Here is a 17,798-nt window from a genome sequence, read left to right as displayed (position 1 = left end):
GAAACAGCCCCACAATACAGTATTTCCAGCTACACTATATCTGACTTACATTGGTATTCTCCATCGTGCCTTGCAGAGCAAATGCTCAATGAGGGGAAATAGTAATAATGATATCTTAAATGTAAATTTTTGCAGTTTAAGATGTTTATTGTTTGCATTCGGCTAAACGTTTAAGGTCTTCTAGAAAAACCTTAGTTTCTAAAACTTGCCCTTTTCCTTCCTAGTTTTCTGACCTTCAGAATGCAACCATGTATTTAGGCTCTAACAGTTTAATTGCTGTACTTATCTATCTTCATTCAACTAAAATAATTAGTTGTTTAGGTTAAAAAGTTATCCTAAAAATACAACATCAGGAATCTGCTTTATACTCAATTCACCCCTTTCCTCTTAGGATGAAAGAGAGATTAAATTTTTACCAAAAGCTATAAAAAATATTGAATGTTGATGTTATTTTGGAGCTTCAAGAAAGATAAAAGAGAATTATGAGCTCCACAATGAGAAAACAGTTGCAATTCGTGTATTTAAATAAGAAAAATCTTATTGCGAGAACAGGAGAGAAAGATAAATTCATGGGCCTTAGGACCAACCAGCTGCTTGATATGCCAGAAATGGTTTTTCCTTTTGAATCAGCTTTTGGAGAGAATGCTTTGGCTTCTAATCCAGAAAAATATGGTTAGGTCTTTCCTCTCTCAAAAGTAAATGAACTCATTTTCTCTTGACCCTCCCTCCTTCCAGTTCTCAACTATCCTTTTTACAACAACAGAAAGTTATCTCTTCTTAAGGACTCCACCTTCTGTCTTCCTCTTTACTACTACAATATGCTGACCTCTTCCCCCTGCCTTTTCAGTGGAAGTCCTTGTCTTAAGGTCACCAGTAACTTCTGACTGCCAAATTTGAACATCTCTTTTCAGCCTCTTTTGAACAACAGCTTTCCAGAGCATTTATTAGTATTGACCATGCTCTGCTCCCCTGTCTTTTTTGATATCCTTCCCCCTGACGGTTGTTACTTTCTCCATCTGCTCCTTAAAAGGCTAATACTCCTGATGTTCTGTTCTCTACCTTTTTCTTCTCACAATATATCCAGGTAATCTTGTCCACTGTCGTGGCTTTTAAATGCAATATCTCCCAAATCCTTCTCTTCTGTGTTTGTCTTTTGAGGACCAGGTCCCTGTTTCCCTGAGATGGTGAGATATTTCTGCCAGGATGTTCCATAGGCCCCTCAAATGTGTTCCCTCCCAAATTGAGCTGAATCTTCTGTGTACCCTCCCTTCCTGCCCTCAATAGTGACGTCACGTCCATGACCCCAAACCAGTTACCATCCTTAACTATTTCCTCACCATATCTTCTTCATTTTTGTTCTATCAATTCTGACTTTTAAACACCCGCCATCCTGAAAAAAAGCATAGACAACAGCAGAGAATCTATTGCTACGGAGATCAAGGGACTAAGAAATAGTCATGAGGAGCTAAAAAATGCTATAAGTGAGGTGCAAAATAAAATGGAGGCGGCCATAGCACAGATTGAAGAAGCAGAGGAGAGAATAGGTGAATTAGAAGATAAAATTATGGAAAAAGAGGAAGCTGAGAAAAAGAGAGATAAAAAAATCCAGGAGTATGAGGGGAGAATTAGAGAATTAAGTGATTCAATCAAATGGAACAATATCCATATCATAGGAATTCCAGAAGAAGAAGAGAGAAAAAGGGGCTGAAGGTATACTTGAACAAATCATAGCTGAGAACTTCCCTGATCTGGGGAAACAAAAAGGCATTGAAATCCAAAAGGCACAGAGAACTCCCTTCAGACATAACTTGAATCGATCTTCTGCACGACATATCATAGTGAAGCTGGCAAAATACAAGGATAAAGAGAAAATTTTGAAAGCAGCTAGGGATAAACAGTCCCTAACTTACAAAGGTAGACACATAAGCATAGTAGCAGACCTATCTAATGAAACTTGGCAAGCCAGAAAAGAATGGCAGGAAACCTTCAATGTGATGAACAGAAAGAATATGCAGCCGAGAATCCTTCATCCAGCAAGTCTGTCATTCAGAATAGAAGGAGAGATAAAAGTTTTCCCAAGCAAACAAAAACTGAAGGAATTCATCACCACTAAACCAGCCCTACAAGAGATCCTAAGGGGGATTCTGTGAGTGAAATGTTGCAAGGACCACAAAGTACCAGAGACATCACCACAAGCATGAAACCTACAGACATCACAATGATTCTAAACCCATATCTTTCAGTAATAACACTGGATGTAAATGGACTAAATGCTCCAATCAAAAGACATAGGGTATCAGAATGGATAAAAAACCAAGACCCATCTATTTGCTGTCTACAAGAGACTCATTTTACACCTGAGGACACCTTCAGATTGAAAGTGAGGGGATGGAGAACTATTTATCATGCTCCTGGAAGTCAAAAAAAAACCTGGAGTAGCCATACTTATATCAGACAAACTAGACTTTAAATTAAAGGCTGTAACAAGAGATGAAGAAGGGCATTATATAATAATTACAGGGTCTATCCATCAGGAAGAGCTAACAATTATACATGTCTATGTGCCGAATACGGGAGCCCCCAAATATATAAAACAATCACAAACATAGGCAACCTTATTCATAAGAATGTGGTAATTGCAGGGGGCTCTAATACCCCACTTACAGCAATGGATAGATCATCTAGACACAGGATCAATAAAGAAACAAAGGCCCTGAATGATACATTGGATCAGATGGACTTGACGGATATATTTAGAACTCTGCATCCCGAAGCAACAGAATATACTTCCTTCTCGGGTGCACATGGAACATTCTCCAAGATAGATCACATACTGGGTCACAAAACAGCCCTTCATAAGTATACAAGAATTGAGATTGTACCATGCACACTTTCAGACCACAATGCTATGAAGCTTGAAATCAACCACAGGAAAAAGTCTGGAAAACCTCCAAAAGCACGGAGGTTAAAGAACACCCTAATAAAGAATGAATGGGTCAACCAGGCAATTAGAGAAGAAATTTAAAAATATATGGAAACAAATGAAAATGAAAATACAACAATCCAAACGCTTTGGGATGTAGCGAAGGCAGTCCTGAGAGGAAAATACATTGCAGTCCAGGCCTATCTCAAGAAACAAGAAAAATCCCAAATACGAAATCTAACAGCACACCTAAAGGAACTAGAAGCAGAACAGGAAAGACAACCTAAACCCAGCAGAAGAAGAGAAATCATAAAGATCAGAGCAGAAATGAACAATATAGAATCTAAAAAACTGTAGCGCAGATCAATGAAACCAAGAGTTGGTTTTTTGAAAAAATAAACAAACTTGATAAACCTCTAGCCAGGCTTCTCAAAAAGAAAAGGAAGATGACCCAAATAGATAAAATCATGAATGAAAATGGAATTATTACAACCAATCCCTCAGAGATACAAGCAGTTATCAGGGAATACTATGAAAAATTATATGCCAACACACTGGACAACCTGGAAGAAATGGACAAATTCGTAAGCACCCACCCACTACCAAAACTCAAACAGGAAGAAATAGAAAACTTGAACAGACCCATGACCAGCGAAAAAATTGAATCAGTTATCCAAACACTCCCAACAAATAAGAGTCCAGGACCAGATAGCTTCCCTGAGGAATTCTACCAGACATTTAAAGCAGAGATAATACCTATCCTTCTCAAGCTGTTCAAAAATAGAAAGGGAAGGAAAACTTCCAGACTCATTCTATGAAGCTAGCATTACTTTGATTCCCAAAGCAGACAGAGACCCAGCAAAAAAAAAAAAAAAAAAAAAAGAGAACTACAGGCCAGTATCCCTGATGAATATGGATGCAAAAAATCTCAACAAGATACTAGCAAATCGAATTCAACAGCATATAAAAAGAATTATTCACCATGATCAAGTGGGATTCATTCCTGGACTGCAGGGCTGGTTCAGCATTCGCAAATCAATCATTGTGATACATCACATTAATAAAAGAAAAGATAAGAACCATATGATCCTGTCAATTGATGCAGAAAAAGCATTTGACAAAATTCAGCATCCTTTCTTAATAAAAACCCTCGAGAAAGTCAGGATAGAAGGAACATACTTAAACATCGCAAAAGCCATTTACGAAAAGCCCACAGCTAATGTCATCCTCAATGGGGAAAAACTGAGAGCTTCCCCCTGAGATCAGGTACATGACAGGGATGTTGCTTAACATAGTGTTGGAAGTTCTAGCATCAGCAATCAGACAACAAAAGGAAATCAAAGGCAAAGGAAATCTTGGCAAAGATGAAGTCAAGCTTTCACTTTTTGCAGATGACATGATATTACACATGGAAAACCCAATAGACTCCACCAAAAGTCTGCTAGAACTGATACATGAATTCAGCAAAGTCACAGGATACAAAATTAATGTACAGAAACCAGTTGCATTCTTCTACACTAATAATGAAGCAACACAAAGACAAAGAAAGTGATCCATTCACAATTGCACCAAGAACCATAAAATACCTAGGAATAAACCTAACCAAAGATGTAAAAGATCTGTATGCTGAAAACTATAGAAAGCTTATGAAGGAAGTTGAAGAATACAAAGAAATGGAAAAACATTCTGTGCTCATGGATTGGAATAATAAATATTGTTAAAATGTCGATACTACACAAAAGAATCTACACATTCAGTGCAATCCCAATCAAAATCGCACCAGCATTCTTCTCGAAGCTAGAACAAGCTATCCTAAAATTTGTATGGAACCACAAAAGACCCCGAATAGCCAAAGTAATTTTGAAGAAGACCAAAGCGGGAGCATCACAATCCCAGACTTTAGCCTTTACTACAAAGCTGTAATCATCAAGACAGCATGGTATTGGCACAAAAACAGACACATAGACCAATGGAATAGAATAGAGACTCCAGAAACGGACCCACAAAAGTATGGCCAACTCATCTTTGACAAAGCAGGAAAGAATATCCAATGGAAGAAAGACAGTCTCTTTAACAAATGGTGCTGGGAGAACTGGACAGCAAAATGCAGAAGAATGAAACTAGACCACTTTCTTACACCATTCACAAAAATAAACTCAAAATGGTTAAAGGACCTGAATGTGAGACAGGAAACCATCAAAACCCTAAAGGAGAAAGCAGGAAAAAACCTCTCTGACCTCAGCTGCAGCAATTTCTTACTCGGCACATCTCCAAAGGCAAGGGAATTAAAAGCAAAAATGAACTATTGAGACCTGATGAAGATAAAAAGCTTCTGCACAGCAAAGGAAACAATCAACAAAACTAAAAGGCAACTAATGGAATAGGAAAAGATATTTGCAAATGACATATCAGACAAAGGGCTAGTATCCAAAATCTATAAAGAACTCACCAAACTCCACACCCAAAAACAATCCAGTGAAGAAATGGGCAAAAGACATGAATAGACACTTCTCTAAAGAAGGCATCCAGATGGCCAACAGGCACATGAAAAGATGCTCAATGTCACTCCTCATCAGGGAAATACAAATCAAAACCACACTCAGATATCACCTCACGCCAGTCAGAGTGGCTAAAATGAACAAATCAGGAGACTATAGATGCTGGAGAGGATGTGGAGAAATTGGAGCCCTCTTGCACTGTTGGTGGGAATGGGAACTGTTGCTGCCACTCTGGAAAACAGTGTGGAGGTTCCTCAAAAAATTAAAAATAGACCTACCCTATGACCCAGCAATAGCAGTGCTAGGAATTTACCCAAGGGATACAGGAGTGCTGATGCATAGGGGCACTTGAACCCCAATGTTTATAGCAGCACTTTCAACAATAGCCAAATTATGGCAAGAGCCTAAATGTCCATCAACTGATGAATGGATAAAGAAATTGCAGTTTATATATACAATGGAATACTACTTGACAATGAGAAAGAATGAAATATGGCCTTTTGTAGCAACGTGGATGGAACTAGAGAGTGTTATTCTAAGTGAAATATGTCATACAGAGAAAGACAGATACCATATGTTTTCACTCTTAGGTGGATCCTGAGAAACTTAAGAGATAGACATGGGGGAGGGGAAGAGGAAAAGAAAAGTTAGAGACGGAGGGAGGCAAACCATAAGAGACTCTTAAAAACGGAGAATAAACTGAGGGTTGCAGGGGGGGTGAGAGGTAGGGGAAAGTGGGTGATAGGCATTGAGGAGGACACCTGTTGGGATGAGCACTGGGTGTTGTATGGAAACCAATTTGACAATAAATTTCATATTTAAAAAAAATTAAATAAACACCTGCCATCTCTTGAATGTCCATTGGTGCTGGGGAATGTACTAGGCAGTTTTTACATATGATTTCTCCCCTAAATGCCTCTAAATGGAAATTAATACCTCTCTCCTATTCCCACAGCTACTCTCATGGTAGGTATTCAATAAATATTTGTTAATGTATCGGTCTCATGCCAGAAGAGCCAATAACCTGGACATCATCTTGGCTGCCTCCTGTCTTTTCCTCCTTCAATCTCATGTTAGTCTCTGAATCCTGTTGCTTTGCCTTCTATTAAACATTCTTTCTCTCCATTCCTTCTACCACTGCCTTAGTTCCAGCCTTCATGACTCCTTATCTAGGCTATTAACCATTTTCTAATTTGTCTGTCTTTATTCTCCACTCCATCGATTCCATCCTCTGTTACTGCGGCCCCATAATGTTTCTCAAATATGAATTTAATTTTGTTCCATTGTTATCTAAATAAAGATCAGAATCCTTAACATGGCCCTCAAGAAATGTGGTTTGATGCTTGCTAATAGGATAAACACCTTGCACACAGCCTTCACTCCAGTCCTGTCAAATTATTTGTAATTACTGAAAATGCCACCCATTCTTAACCCCTCAGTGCTCTTTGATCTGTTGGAATGACCCCATTCTCCCCATTTCCAAATCATCCTTAAAGACTGCCCAAACATCACCCTCTTTTAGAAGACTTTCCTGGTAGCTACTCTTATGAGCCAATTGGTATCCTTCCACTGCACACCCCCAAAAAGCTAATGTTTATCTTGATTATGTAATTTATCTTCTCTGCTTCTCTGCTTAGATTGTGAACTTTTTGAGGTCAAGAACTGGGTTGTGTTTCTAATTATTTTTGCATAAGGAAGAAGGAAAGAGGAAGAGAGGGAAAGGGAAAAGAGGAAGTCAGTGAATTAATTGAGCCAGTGGATAGTGTATAAAATCGCTAAGTGTTTTAATTTTGCTTTTATTAACTTTATTTTAAATGGGAAAGTAATAACTGCTCCTTTATCTGCATTAAACTGTTCTGCAGAAAACTAGCTTAAAGGTATCAGTAGTAAAGGTTTAAAACCATAACTAAAAGTAGCCCCAGAAGTGTGCCTGGGTAGCTCAGTCGGTTGAGCATTCAACTCTTGATTTGGGCTCAGGTCATGATCCCAGGGTCGTGGGATTGAGTCCTGCGCTGGGCTTCGTGCTGAGCACGGAGCCTACTTAAGATTCTCTCTCTCAGGGCATCTGGGTTGCTCAGTCAGTTAAGCATTTGACTTTGGGTCAGGTCACGATCTCGCAGTTTGTGAGTTCGAGCCCCGCGTCGGGCTCTGTGCTGACAGCTCGGAGCCTGGATCCTGCTTCAGATTCTGTGTCTCCCTCTCTGTCTGCCCCTCTCACACTTACGCTCCGTGTGTCTGTCTGTCTGTCTGTCTGTCTCTCTCTCTCTCAAAAATAAATAAACATCTAAAAAATGTTTCAAAAAAGATTCTGTCTCCCTCTGCCCCTCTCCCCTGCTCGCTCATGTTCTCTCTCTCTCTCTCTCTCTCTCTCTCTCTCAAAATAAAAACAAATAAATAATAAAAAAGTAAGTCGGGGCGCCTAGGTGGCTCAGTCAGTTAAACGTCCAACTCTTGGTCTTGGCTCAGGTCATGATCTCACAGTTCATGTGTTCAAGCCCTACATCGGACTGTGTGCTGACAGTGTGGAGCCTGCTTGGGATTCTTTGTCTCCCTCTCACTCTTCCCCTCCCCTGCTGGCACACTCACTCTCTCTCTCTGTCTCTGTCTCTCTCTCTCAAAAATAAACATAAAAAAAATTTTAAGTAAGTAACCCAGGAGATAAAGTACCAGTTTGTTTACTCTCCTAAAGACAGGGCTGTGCTTTATCTGTTAGTTGCTAATTAAAATGCTGAATCAACTCCAGATTAACGCTGAAATCTATTTATGTCGATCTTGTATCCTTATTAAGTATTAATACATTTTTTTGGCAAGTTGTTTAGATACCAAGTGGAATGTTTCAGCTCTGTCTACAGTTCTTGCAATTCTGCAAACTTTTCTAAAGACAAAGCATAAATCCAGCCATGGTGCAGTAATAGCATCCATCCTTACTCAGCACCATTCAGCTCCCGTGCTATTTCAAGAAACTTCCTATTAAAGAAAAAAAATCTCTTTCATGGAAGATCCTTAATGGTAATGCTTTGGTAATATTATGAAAGACCTTTTTTTTATTTTTTACAGACTAATCCAGCAAATACTCCTACCCATGTAACAGTTGCTTGGTATAAACTATCATACCTACTTAATTGACAGTTATTTGCTGCATAGCTGTGGAAGATCAAAGCAAACTGAAGTGTGTCTCAGTTCTTCTCAGCTGTTTTATTCTGTTTTCATACAGCCGTTTTCAACGATTCTCATCTTTTCCACCTCAGTCATTTCAGCCAGGTCCTTCAAAGGAGAACCACAAAAACTCACCAAGCTTCAAAACCACCAATCAATATATATACACAGGCAGAAAAATAGGAGGGAGAAAGGGGATGAAGGTGATTCAGAGCTTTTCATCCAGAGGCTAGTCATCTATTCTCTCCTTTTATTCTGAATGTGAAATAATTTTATTAGCATAATAGTTTGGATAGCTTGTCAGGTTCATTACAATGAAATTTTTCCTTGCAAAGTCCATGCATCAAAACTGCAGCTAAGTGATAAAGAATTAATAAATCTTTGGATATATTCTAAGCCTATTTGCTGTGTAGCATACGTCGTGTGTGTGTGTGTGTGTGTGTGTGTGTGTGTGTGTGTACACGCACATGTGTATTTTGGCCTGGCAGAAGAACATTCTCAAAGAAATTGACAATAAAAGTATGGACCATCATAGTGTATAACTGGGTTTTTAAAAAACTCCCTCTTGCTGGGCTCCTACGTATAAACTGCTAGCATTAAAACCACCTGCTAGGAACATTCCTGCCAACTAAATCTGCGTCTCACTAATAAAATGATTCTTCAGAAGCTGTAACTAGGAAAACAGAGTGGAAAGGAAAAGAGGATTTTTTTCTTGACAGTTTCGGTCTCTATTGGAAAGACTGGAATTTCTTATTTTTTTTTTTAACTATCAGAAATTCAGCTACCTTTGGTTTTTCTGGTTATATTTTATTAGTTACCTGGGCTAAATAATATATAATAATCCTGCATAAGATATTCCTTTGTTACCAGACACAAATACGGATTCTACACAAGGAGCTGTGGTAGTTATTTTACATTTTCATTCAGAAACTCAAATTAATGCAAGAGAAAGTAGGTATTTTTCTTAGATTTTAAGGAAATCTAGATTGCCCACCTGCAATGGCAAAAATCCAAGGCTGGACTTTTTTTAGGGGGAGAAGTGGGTCAGAATAGTAGAAATCATTGACAGGTCATATGTATAATAGTGAAAAATTGAACACGTAGCTGCTGCTTGTATTGAACTATAGGGTGTGACTTGCATCAGCATTATAAGTGTTTATTTTTTTTTTAAGTTTATTTATTCAATTTGGCGGGGGGGGGGGGGGGGGGAGGGAGGGGAGAGAGAGAGAGAGAGAGAGAGAGAGAGAGAGTCTCCACACTGTCAGTCGAACCCACGAGCCATGAGATCATGACCTGAGCCAGTTTAAGAGTTGAGCACTCACCCCACTGAGCCACCCAGGTGCCCCATTATAAAGCTGTTTAAATGAAAGATCCATACCAGATGATTTTTTAAATAATTAACATTTTTATGGCTTAGGATTCATGTCAACGGTTTTGAGTTGAATGTCATCTTTTGTTCTGGGCTTCTAATTACCTGCTGAGACACTCACTAGCTATTGAAGAAGCCACTCGGACTCAAACTGTGTTTGTTCTTTGAAAGTGAGTCCTCAGCTTTCTGTCGGTCTCCCAAATGTTAGCGTCATGAAATAAAAGACACTTCAATTCACTCGTGGTGAATTCTTTTCTGCTGGTTTGGAATCTGGCATTTTACTCCATTTCTCTTTTTAATTTACAGAACTTCCTTATGGCTGGGAGAAAATAGAGGACCCTCAGTATGGGACGTACTATGTCGAGTAAGTTTGTTATCGCAGTTACTATTCTCCCAAATGTTTTTCCCTCGTTATACAGCTTTAGGGAATACAGAATACAACACTTCATGCTTCTGCAGTCCAGCTTTCAAGGCTTTCCACTAGGGGAATTAGAAGGAGGGGCAGCAAGCATTTATCTCCGTGGTTCTGGGCTCCCCAAAAGTTGGCTTTGAAGTAAATAGAGTAAGAGGGCAGTTGCCAGGCTGATGAGTAGCTGCAAGTGTTACCATTACCACTACAGCCTTTAAAGAGAAAAGTAGTATATAGGAAACGGTGACATGAGGGCAGGAACCAGATGAAACGTTAAGGTCACTTCCAACACTACAGCTATCTGGTCGCGAAGACAGGGAAAGGGCAGCGTGCCGTAACGATCCAGAGTTGGGGAGTACAGGATTAGGAGTGTACTGTCTCATAAGGAACTAATCCAGGAAAGCTTAGTATTCTTTTGAGGGGAAGAAAGTTGCCTCTTACACAGCTGCTATGGTTAAATTTAAACATAACTCCATGTAGGAGCTGAGCACAAACACCTGCCTGTGTTAGTCACAGAAATCAGGATAACATCAACATGCAATGTTTCTTTCCCTTTTCTTAATTTAGCCAATTGCTCCCCTGTTATGACCGTTGGGATGGCTTTCTTTCCAGATGCTATAGGTAGAATTTTGACCAACGGCAAATAATCGCGTCAGAAATGTTGCTATGTACCTCCTATAGCCGTAGGCATATATACCTCCCAGTAGGTAGGAGTCTCAGTCTACTGCCGAGGTGGTGAAGGCAGAATATCATTACCTGAAAAAATAGCAAACGGGAGAATCTTCTAGTTTTATAATTGCCGATTACTGTTTCATCACTTTGTGGCGTAAACAAATGCCATTTCCTAGTATTTATCCCTAAAGTCAGTATCTCTGACTCCTGTTGTATTTCTCCTCTTTTTTTAAAATCAAATATAGTTGACACACAAGATTACAGTGGTTTCAAGTGTACATCTAGTCTTTATTCTAATGTGTAGATTGTTGTATGAGTCACTGTGGTTCGATATTTGGAATGATTTCTTAAACTCGAACCTGTACCCTAAGAAAACGACTCACTTTGACCTGTAGGTAGAGAACTTCACAATGTCGATACTTTGGTTCCTTCGGATGGCGATGCTAATTTTATTTTTGTTGTGCTATTTAATATCTTGCTGATATTATGGTGTGAAAAGTACACAGCGGCTCTTTTGTTTGTTTGGTTTTTTTCCCTAAAGCATATTTAGTTAAAGAAACCACCACTTCTCGAGTCAAAGGACTATGTGAAGGCCAACTGAAAGGTTTTGTGGGATGTTTCCCCCTAGCTGTTTGGTCCGTTTACATTTGGCTTCAATAAACTATTAATTGCCACGGACACCGCTGAACAAATTTCTGCAATAATGATTCTCATTCTTTTATTGTCCATTCCAAGGAAATCTGAATACATGGTCAAGAGGTGAAAGTCATTTGCCTGTTATAAAATCTTGGGCTAAATGATCTGGTTCTCATTAAGCAAAGATACAACATTGAAGCAACCTCAGGGTGGATCCCGAGGTGACCTGTTCCTAGTTGTCACAGAGCATGTGAAATAGCCTGAATTAGAAGCAAAAACAGCAGCAGCATGATTTTGTATGATTGGTCCCAGAATGAGCTCGTTTTACAGGAGGGTAATTTATTAGATTAAGAAAGAGCAGGCTGTACTCAAGATGCACATTAGTATGGAGTCAGCTGAGCCATGGAGTGTGGCTTGCTTCCCAGATTAGTTAGGTTTTGAATCCCGACCATAGTCATCTGCAGTGAGTTTACTGATGGAGATAAAAAGCTGTTACTTGAACGGCTACTCTTTGGCTCTCTCAGTTTGTCAAACCAGATGGCACAATGATTGCTCTTGGCAGGAGCCTTGTAGTAGTAACACCAACTGCAATGGCACTTTTTCTCTGCAAGTATTTATTTTCGGGGATGCGATTCTGAAATGGATTAATTTATTTTTGCAAATAAAATTGTTCCAGAAATCTAATGGCAGGCCTTCTATGAGAATGCTTCCGTACTTAGAAACGTTGTTTCATACTGTTGCGTTCAATGTCTTGATGCTCGTAGGTTTCCAAGTCAAAGTACTCATCTGCTTTAATATCTCAAATTCTTCATGAAAGAATACAGATTTTGTTTGTGGAGATGAGTTTTTTAAATCTACCTATTATACACAAAGTTTTAATACAGATGAGATTCCAAGGTATCTATATAATCATGCTTCTTTGTTCCCCTTCTTTAATTTTTCTGGTAATCTGTGATATTCTTCTCTCTTATTCCCCATAGCTAGTTATATGGAAAACAAAATCTGTTATATCTTAACAATATTGTGGCTGTAAGTAACCAAAAGAAAAGGAGGGCTTTTTTTTTTTTTTTTTACTTTTTTGTTTTGTTTTGTTATTTGGGTAGCATTTTAATCTAAGTAGTTTAAGGTGACAGGTGCAATTACTCCCTTCGCTAGAATCTTACATCCTTTTGTCAAAGAATTTTCAGGAAAGGGATTGTTCAGTTGAGTACTCCTACCCTCCTTTCCCACACATTATGAAGAGTATAAATACAAATCGCTACTTCTTACGTTTTAATGCCTAGCTGGCAAAATGAGTCATTCCAGCTGATGATGTTAACGCAGGCCAGGGTTCATTCTAAACAGGTTCATCCTTTTCCGAGTGTCACTTTTGGCGGTTTTATTTTTTCAAGAATCTGTGACCTGTCCGTACCCAACAAATAATGTTGAAAACAGTACTTAAGTTAACACCAAAGATCTTCATGTTCCCAGAGGGTTTAACAGTTAACTCACTGACCAGGGGTCCCCCTCGATAGGAAACAGAACCCTACTTTTAGTGAAGTTTACTTTTAGTGAAACCACAACCCAAAGAATTTCAGGTAGAACTTGCCATATTTAGACTCTGAAACGAAGTAACTGCATCTGTTGCAGAGTTAATAATGCCCTAGAAGCCTAAACGACATAAAGTCAGCATACCTGACGGGTCCCTGCTGTCCTCTTCCCTCAGCACCATTGATGCTCGCAGAGGGCAAAGTAATTATCCAAGTTGTATAACTGTTTCTGGGCAAATTTTGTAATACCCAGCCTATCTAAAAGCAGTCATAATCTGAGAGTCTCATGATTTGCCGTTTAATCGTTGGTAGTTGCTAATGCTACTTCTTGTTAAAATGGATTCTACTGGAAAATGTGTATCATTTGGCTGAAATATATTTGTACCATGGAAGTGCTAGAACGTAAATCCCACTGCTTCTGTATGAAACCTGTTGAAACAGCTTTTGTACAGTAGTTGTGTTCTCACCCAGCTTCCACTTGACTGACTTTGCCAGACAAAACGGTGCTCTGCTCCCCCCCCCACCCGCCCCACCCGCCCCAGGGAAATGTACTTTTGCCCGCCATGCATTGACTGCTGTTGGCTAGCCGCTCTCCCTTGGTCTCCCCGTGGCTGTGTGCTTTCCACAGCAGTCGTGAATGTTCCTAAATCAGAAATACCAGTCAAATTTATATGTAATTACCTAATTATATTAATTATTACATAATCATGACAAAATTTAAGTGTGGCAAAGTTCTGTGATACAAATTGATACAAGCAAATCTCTCTCTTAGTTGCTCTGCTAAATTGATGTGGGTGAGTCAGTTGAAAAATAATAGTAAGATTCTAGAAAGCTGCTATACTCAGATTTTTCCAAAAGCGTCTTTATAGCTGCTTCATTTTAACAAAACTTGAATTAAAATCCTCCTACCATTAACTGCTTTTTAGAAAATGAACTGATCCATTGCCAACCATTCCGATTGCATTAAATGTGAGGGCTTCTCCTACGGTTTTGAAAACTGTCATTGGCTCTGTGGGGTTCCTTGATTCAGAAGCTGTAGTGAATCCTTCAGCAGCTTTCACCCTAGGTGTCTTCCATGGGCCCTTCTTTAGTTGCCGAAACCATCTACTGTCTTTTAGCTTCTCTAAGTTCCGTAGTCTACAGATACGTGTTCGCCCCTTAACCATATGGGGATGGAATGGAATAAGAGTCTATTTAAAAATAACATAATTCTTTCTTCTTAAACTGAAATGCTTATTTTTCCACATTTTACAGTCACCTTAACCAGAAAACCCAGTTTGAAAATCCAGTGGAGGAAGCCAAACGGAAAAAGCAGTTAGGACAGGCTGATACCGGGCCTTCAAAACCAGGTAGAACTTTTTCCTCAATCCTTTCTCCCAAGAATACCTTGTGAAATTTATTTATTGACTTAATGAAAGCGAGCTTGAACTTTTTATTGTCGGGGCTTTGAAGTTCAACAGAGAATGTCTCCTTGTTATCATTGTAAACATAGGAATCATCTTAATAAAACGTCTCAACATTTTGAGAGTCCTGCTACTTCTATGCTGCTTATATGGAAAGTGTGAAATTGTTGGTGGAAGATGTTGCATGGCTTTGTTACGGGTTTGAGGTTGCTGTGTGAAGATTGCATTGTTTCCCAGGGTTTCAGGCCAGGACAGTGTGAGATCTCTAATTCATGGTGAGCTTCTCCCAAGTTAACACTTAGGTCTGAGGTCTGTAACCACCCGGGATTCTTGGTGAACTGATATGAATAAATCCACCATATTATTTGCCTGTATCATTGATTTTCAGGTGGAATGGTAAGATATTAGTAATTCAAAATCATTTGGCGAACATTTAAAAAAAAATTTTTTTTAACGTTCATTTTTGAAAGAGAAAGAAAGACAGAATGCAAGTGGGGGATGGGCAGAGGGAGAGGGAGACCCAGAATCCGAAGCAGGCTCCAGGCTCAGAGCTGTCAGCACAGAGCGCAATGAGGGACTTGAACCCGCGAACTGCGAGATCATGACCTGAGCCAAAGTCAGACACTTAACTGTCTGAGCCCCTGGGGGACATTTTTAAAATGCACAGAACCTGATATTTTGATGAGCCTAGCCATGTGTATTTTGAAAAACCTGCCCAGGAATTTCTTACATTCTACTCGTCCCTCCCCATCCCTTCCCCCTGCTCCATCTGTAGTTAATAAGCAGGGTTCTGTCTACACAGTCATATTATAATAATCAAGTAGACTCCCCACTTCTGTTGCCAATGAGAGAAGCACTTTCTTTTTTGTTTTTTAAGTTTATTTATTTATTTTCAGAGAGAGAGAGAGAGTGTGTGCACAAACAGTGGAGGGCAGAGAGAAAGGGAGAGAGAGAATCCCAAGCCGACTCCCTGCTGTCAGTGCAGAGCCTGATGCAGGGCTGGAACTCAAGAACGGAGAGATCATGACCCGAGCCAAAACCGAGAGCTGGCTGTTTAACTGACAGAGCCACCCAGGCGCCCCAAGAAGCACTTGTTTCTTACAGCTACTCTTCAAAAACATAGTCTCGTCCCTTAAGTTTTCCATTTGATTTAGTAAGCGTTTTCAGTTTAACAAATATTTTTGAGCACCTGCTGTATGCCCAGTGCTTTGCCAGTCACATGTTACTCAAAAATGATTAGGTCTTGACCTCAAGAATTCACATTCTGGGGACACCTGGGTGGCTCAGTCAGTTGAGCGAGCGTCAGATTTCGGCTCAGGTTATGATCTCACAGTTGGTGAGTTCAAGCCCTACGTCGGGCTCACTGTCAGCACAGAGCCTGCTTCAGATCCTCTGTCCCCCTTTCTCTCTGTCCCTCCATCGCTCATGCTCTCTCTCTCTCTCCCTCAAAAATGAATAAACATTACAAAAAAAGTTCACATTCTAATATAGGAAATTAATGGTTGCCATATATGGTGTTAGGTGCCATTCTCAGATAGCAGCTAAATGTGCAGACGACGGATCAGGTATGAATCCCAGCTGTGTAACCTTGGATAAGTTCCCTAAACATTTTGTGCCCCTGTGTCTTTATCCATAAAATAGAAATAAGTATAACACTTACCTCTGAAGGTGTTTCTAAGCGTGCAAATTAGTATGTATAAAGTGCTTACAATGGTATCCGGCAAATGGTGGCCAATACTTTCCTTGTTATTAATAGAGATATACATGTTGTATTAATAGAGATGTATTAATAGGCATAAAGGAGGGAGTGCTCACCTCTCCTTTGGTGGAGCAGGTCAAGGACACAGAGGAGCTTTCAAAACAGAGGACACTTTAGAAGTGGGTCTTAAAGTGTCAGGAAGAGTTAAAAGGAACGGAATGTATAAAACTATAGGTGCATGAAATGGTGGTCTAGGGGCCAAAGAACAGATAGGAATGGCTAGCACATGGGAGATTTGTGGGGTAGTAACAAGAGATGTGGCCATAGGTGGAGGCAGCCAGGAGAAGAAATGAGTTTCCAAAAGAAGTTGAGTGTGTCCCATGTTGCTGAAAAGTCAAGAAAGGTGGAAATTGAAAAGTGTATGCTGAGGTTGACGATATGGAGGTCATCTGTCACTCTAGCAAGAGCAAGTGGAAAAGAAGTAAAAATGCAGCAGAAGGAAGAGGGAATGGTGGGTGATGAAGCAGAGACGATGGGTATAGTCCACTGTTTTTATAGCTTTGACTGAAAGAGGGTAAACAGAGGATACTAACTGGAGGGAAACATGAATCCCCATTGCACAGGAGAGACATTAGTAGAGATAAGCCTTTTGCTTAGAAGCACAGTGAGTGTCAAGCCCGAATTTGCACCTAGTTTTACGGAGTTTAAATTCAGAGTTCTTTGTATTATAATATACGGTTTGTGAGTGCCCATGTGTTCATAGCACATGTCAAGGGAGATTTTTTTCTCCCTCATTAAACTCTAAGCTCCTTGAGGGCAGGGACCATGCGCATGCTATTAATTTAGATAACCAGGCTCTCTCCTATGAGCTGGGCATTAAAAGAAGAAGAATGACTCAGCCTTTGTCTTTCAGGAGTTCACAGTTTAGGCAGGGAACTAGACACCTAATTTTAGTACAGTATGATAACAGACATAAACAAAGGAGAGAGTTGGAACAAAGGAGAGAAAAATTAAATCTGACTATGAGAAGGGCAAGAAAAGCTTCCTAGAAGCGATAGAAGTTCTGGAAGAATGATGGCTACCGTTCATTGGAGATACTGGGTCAGGTACTCGATTGGATGCTTTGTGTACATCTTCTCATCTAAGACTCAATATCTCTGCAAGGTTATTAATATTACAGTCCCTCTTCAGATGCCTTGATAGCATCTTGCAGTTGTTTGATGCATCCATTCCAACGATATGCTTGCCACATGGAGAAGTATTCACGTTTGTAAGCCAGGAACCTCCTTCTTTAGACAGCATGTATGTGTTTGTGGTCATCTGCATTTATTGAGCGCTTACTGTTTGTCAGGCCTTGTTGCCCGTGCTTTTGATGCTTTACCTAGTTCAATCCCTATAACAATCCCATGAATTAGTTACCTCCCCCCTCCCCTCCCCTCCCCTCCCTTCCCCTTCCCCTCCCCCTTCCCCCTTCCCCTCCCCTTCCCCCTTCCCCTCCCCTTCC

General features: G+C 39.8%; 1 protein-coding gene across 2 annotated transcripts in view; it reads left to right on the top strand.

The window, feature by feature from the left end:
- Window positions 1–17,798, top strand: part of MAGI3 (membrane associated guanylate kinase, WW and PDZ domain containing 3) — a 243,769-nt gene that overhangs the window by 184,334 nt on the left and 41,637 nt on the right. For both annotated transcript variants that reach the window (XM_049618389.1, XM_049618390.1), the window contains exons 7-8: window positions 10,253–10,310; window positions 14,447–14,541. In XM_049618389.1, the coding sequence (XP_049474346.1) occupies window positions 10,253–10,310; window positions 14,447–14,541 (153 nt within the window). The remainder of the gene's footprint in view (window positions 1–10,252; window positions 10,311–14,446; window positions 14,542–17,798) is intronic.

The sequence above is a fragment of the Panthera uncia genome (genome assembly GCF_023721935.1).
Source record: "Panthera uncia isolate 11264 chromosome C1 unlocalized genomic scaffold, Puncia_PCG_1.0 HiC_scaffold_4, whole genome shotgun sequence".
Lineage (NCBI taxonomy): Eukaryota > Metazoa > Chordata > Mammalia > Carnivora > Felidae > Panthera > Panthera uncia.
Note: the sequence above shows the minus strand (reverse complement) of the source record. Positions and strands in the feature narration are given on the sequence as shown.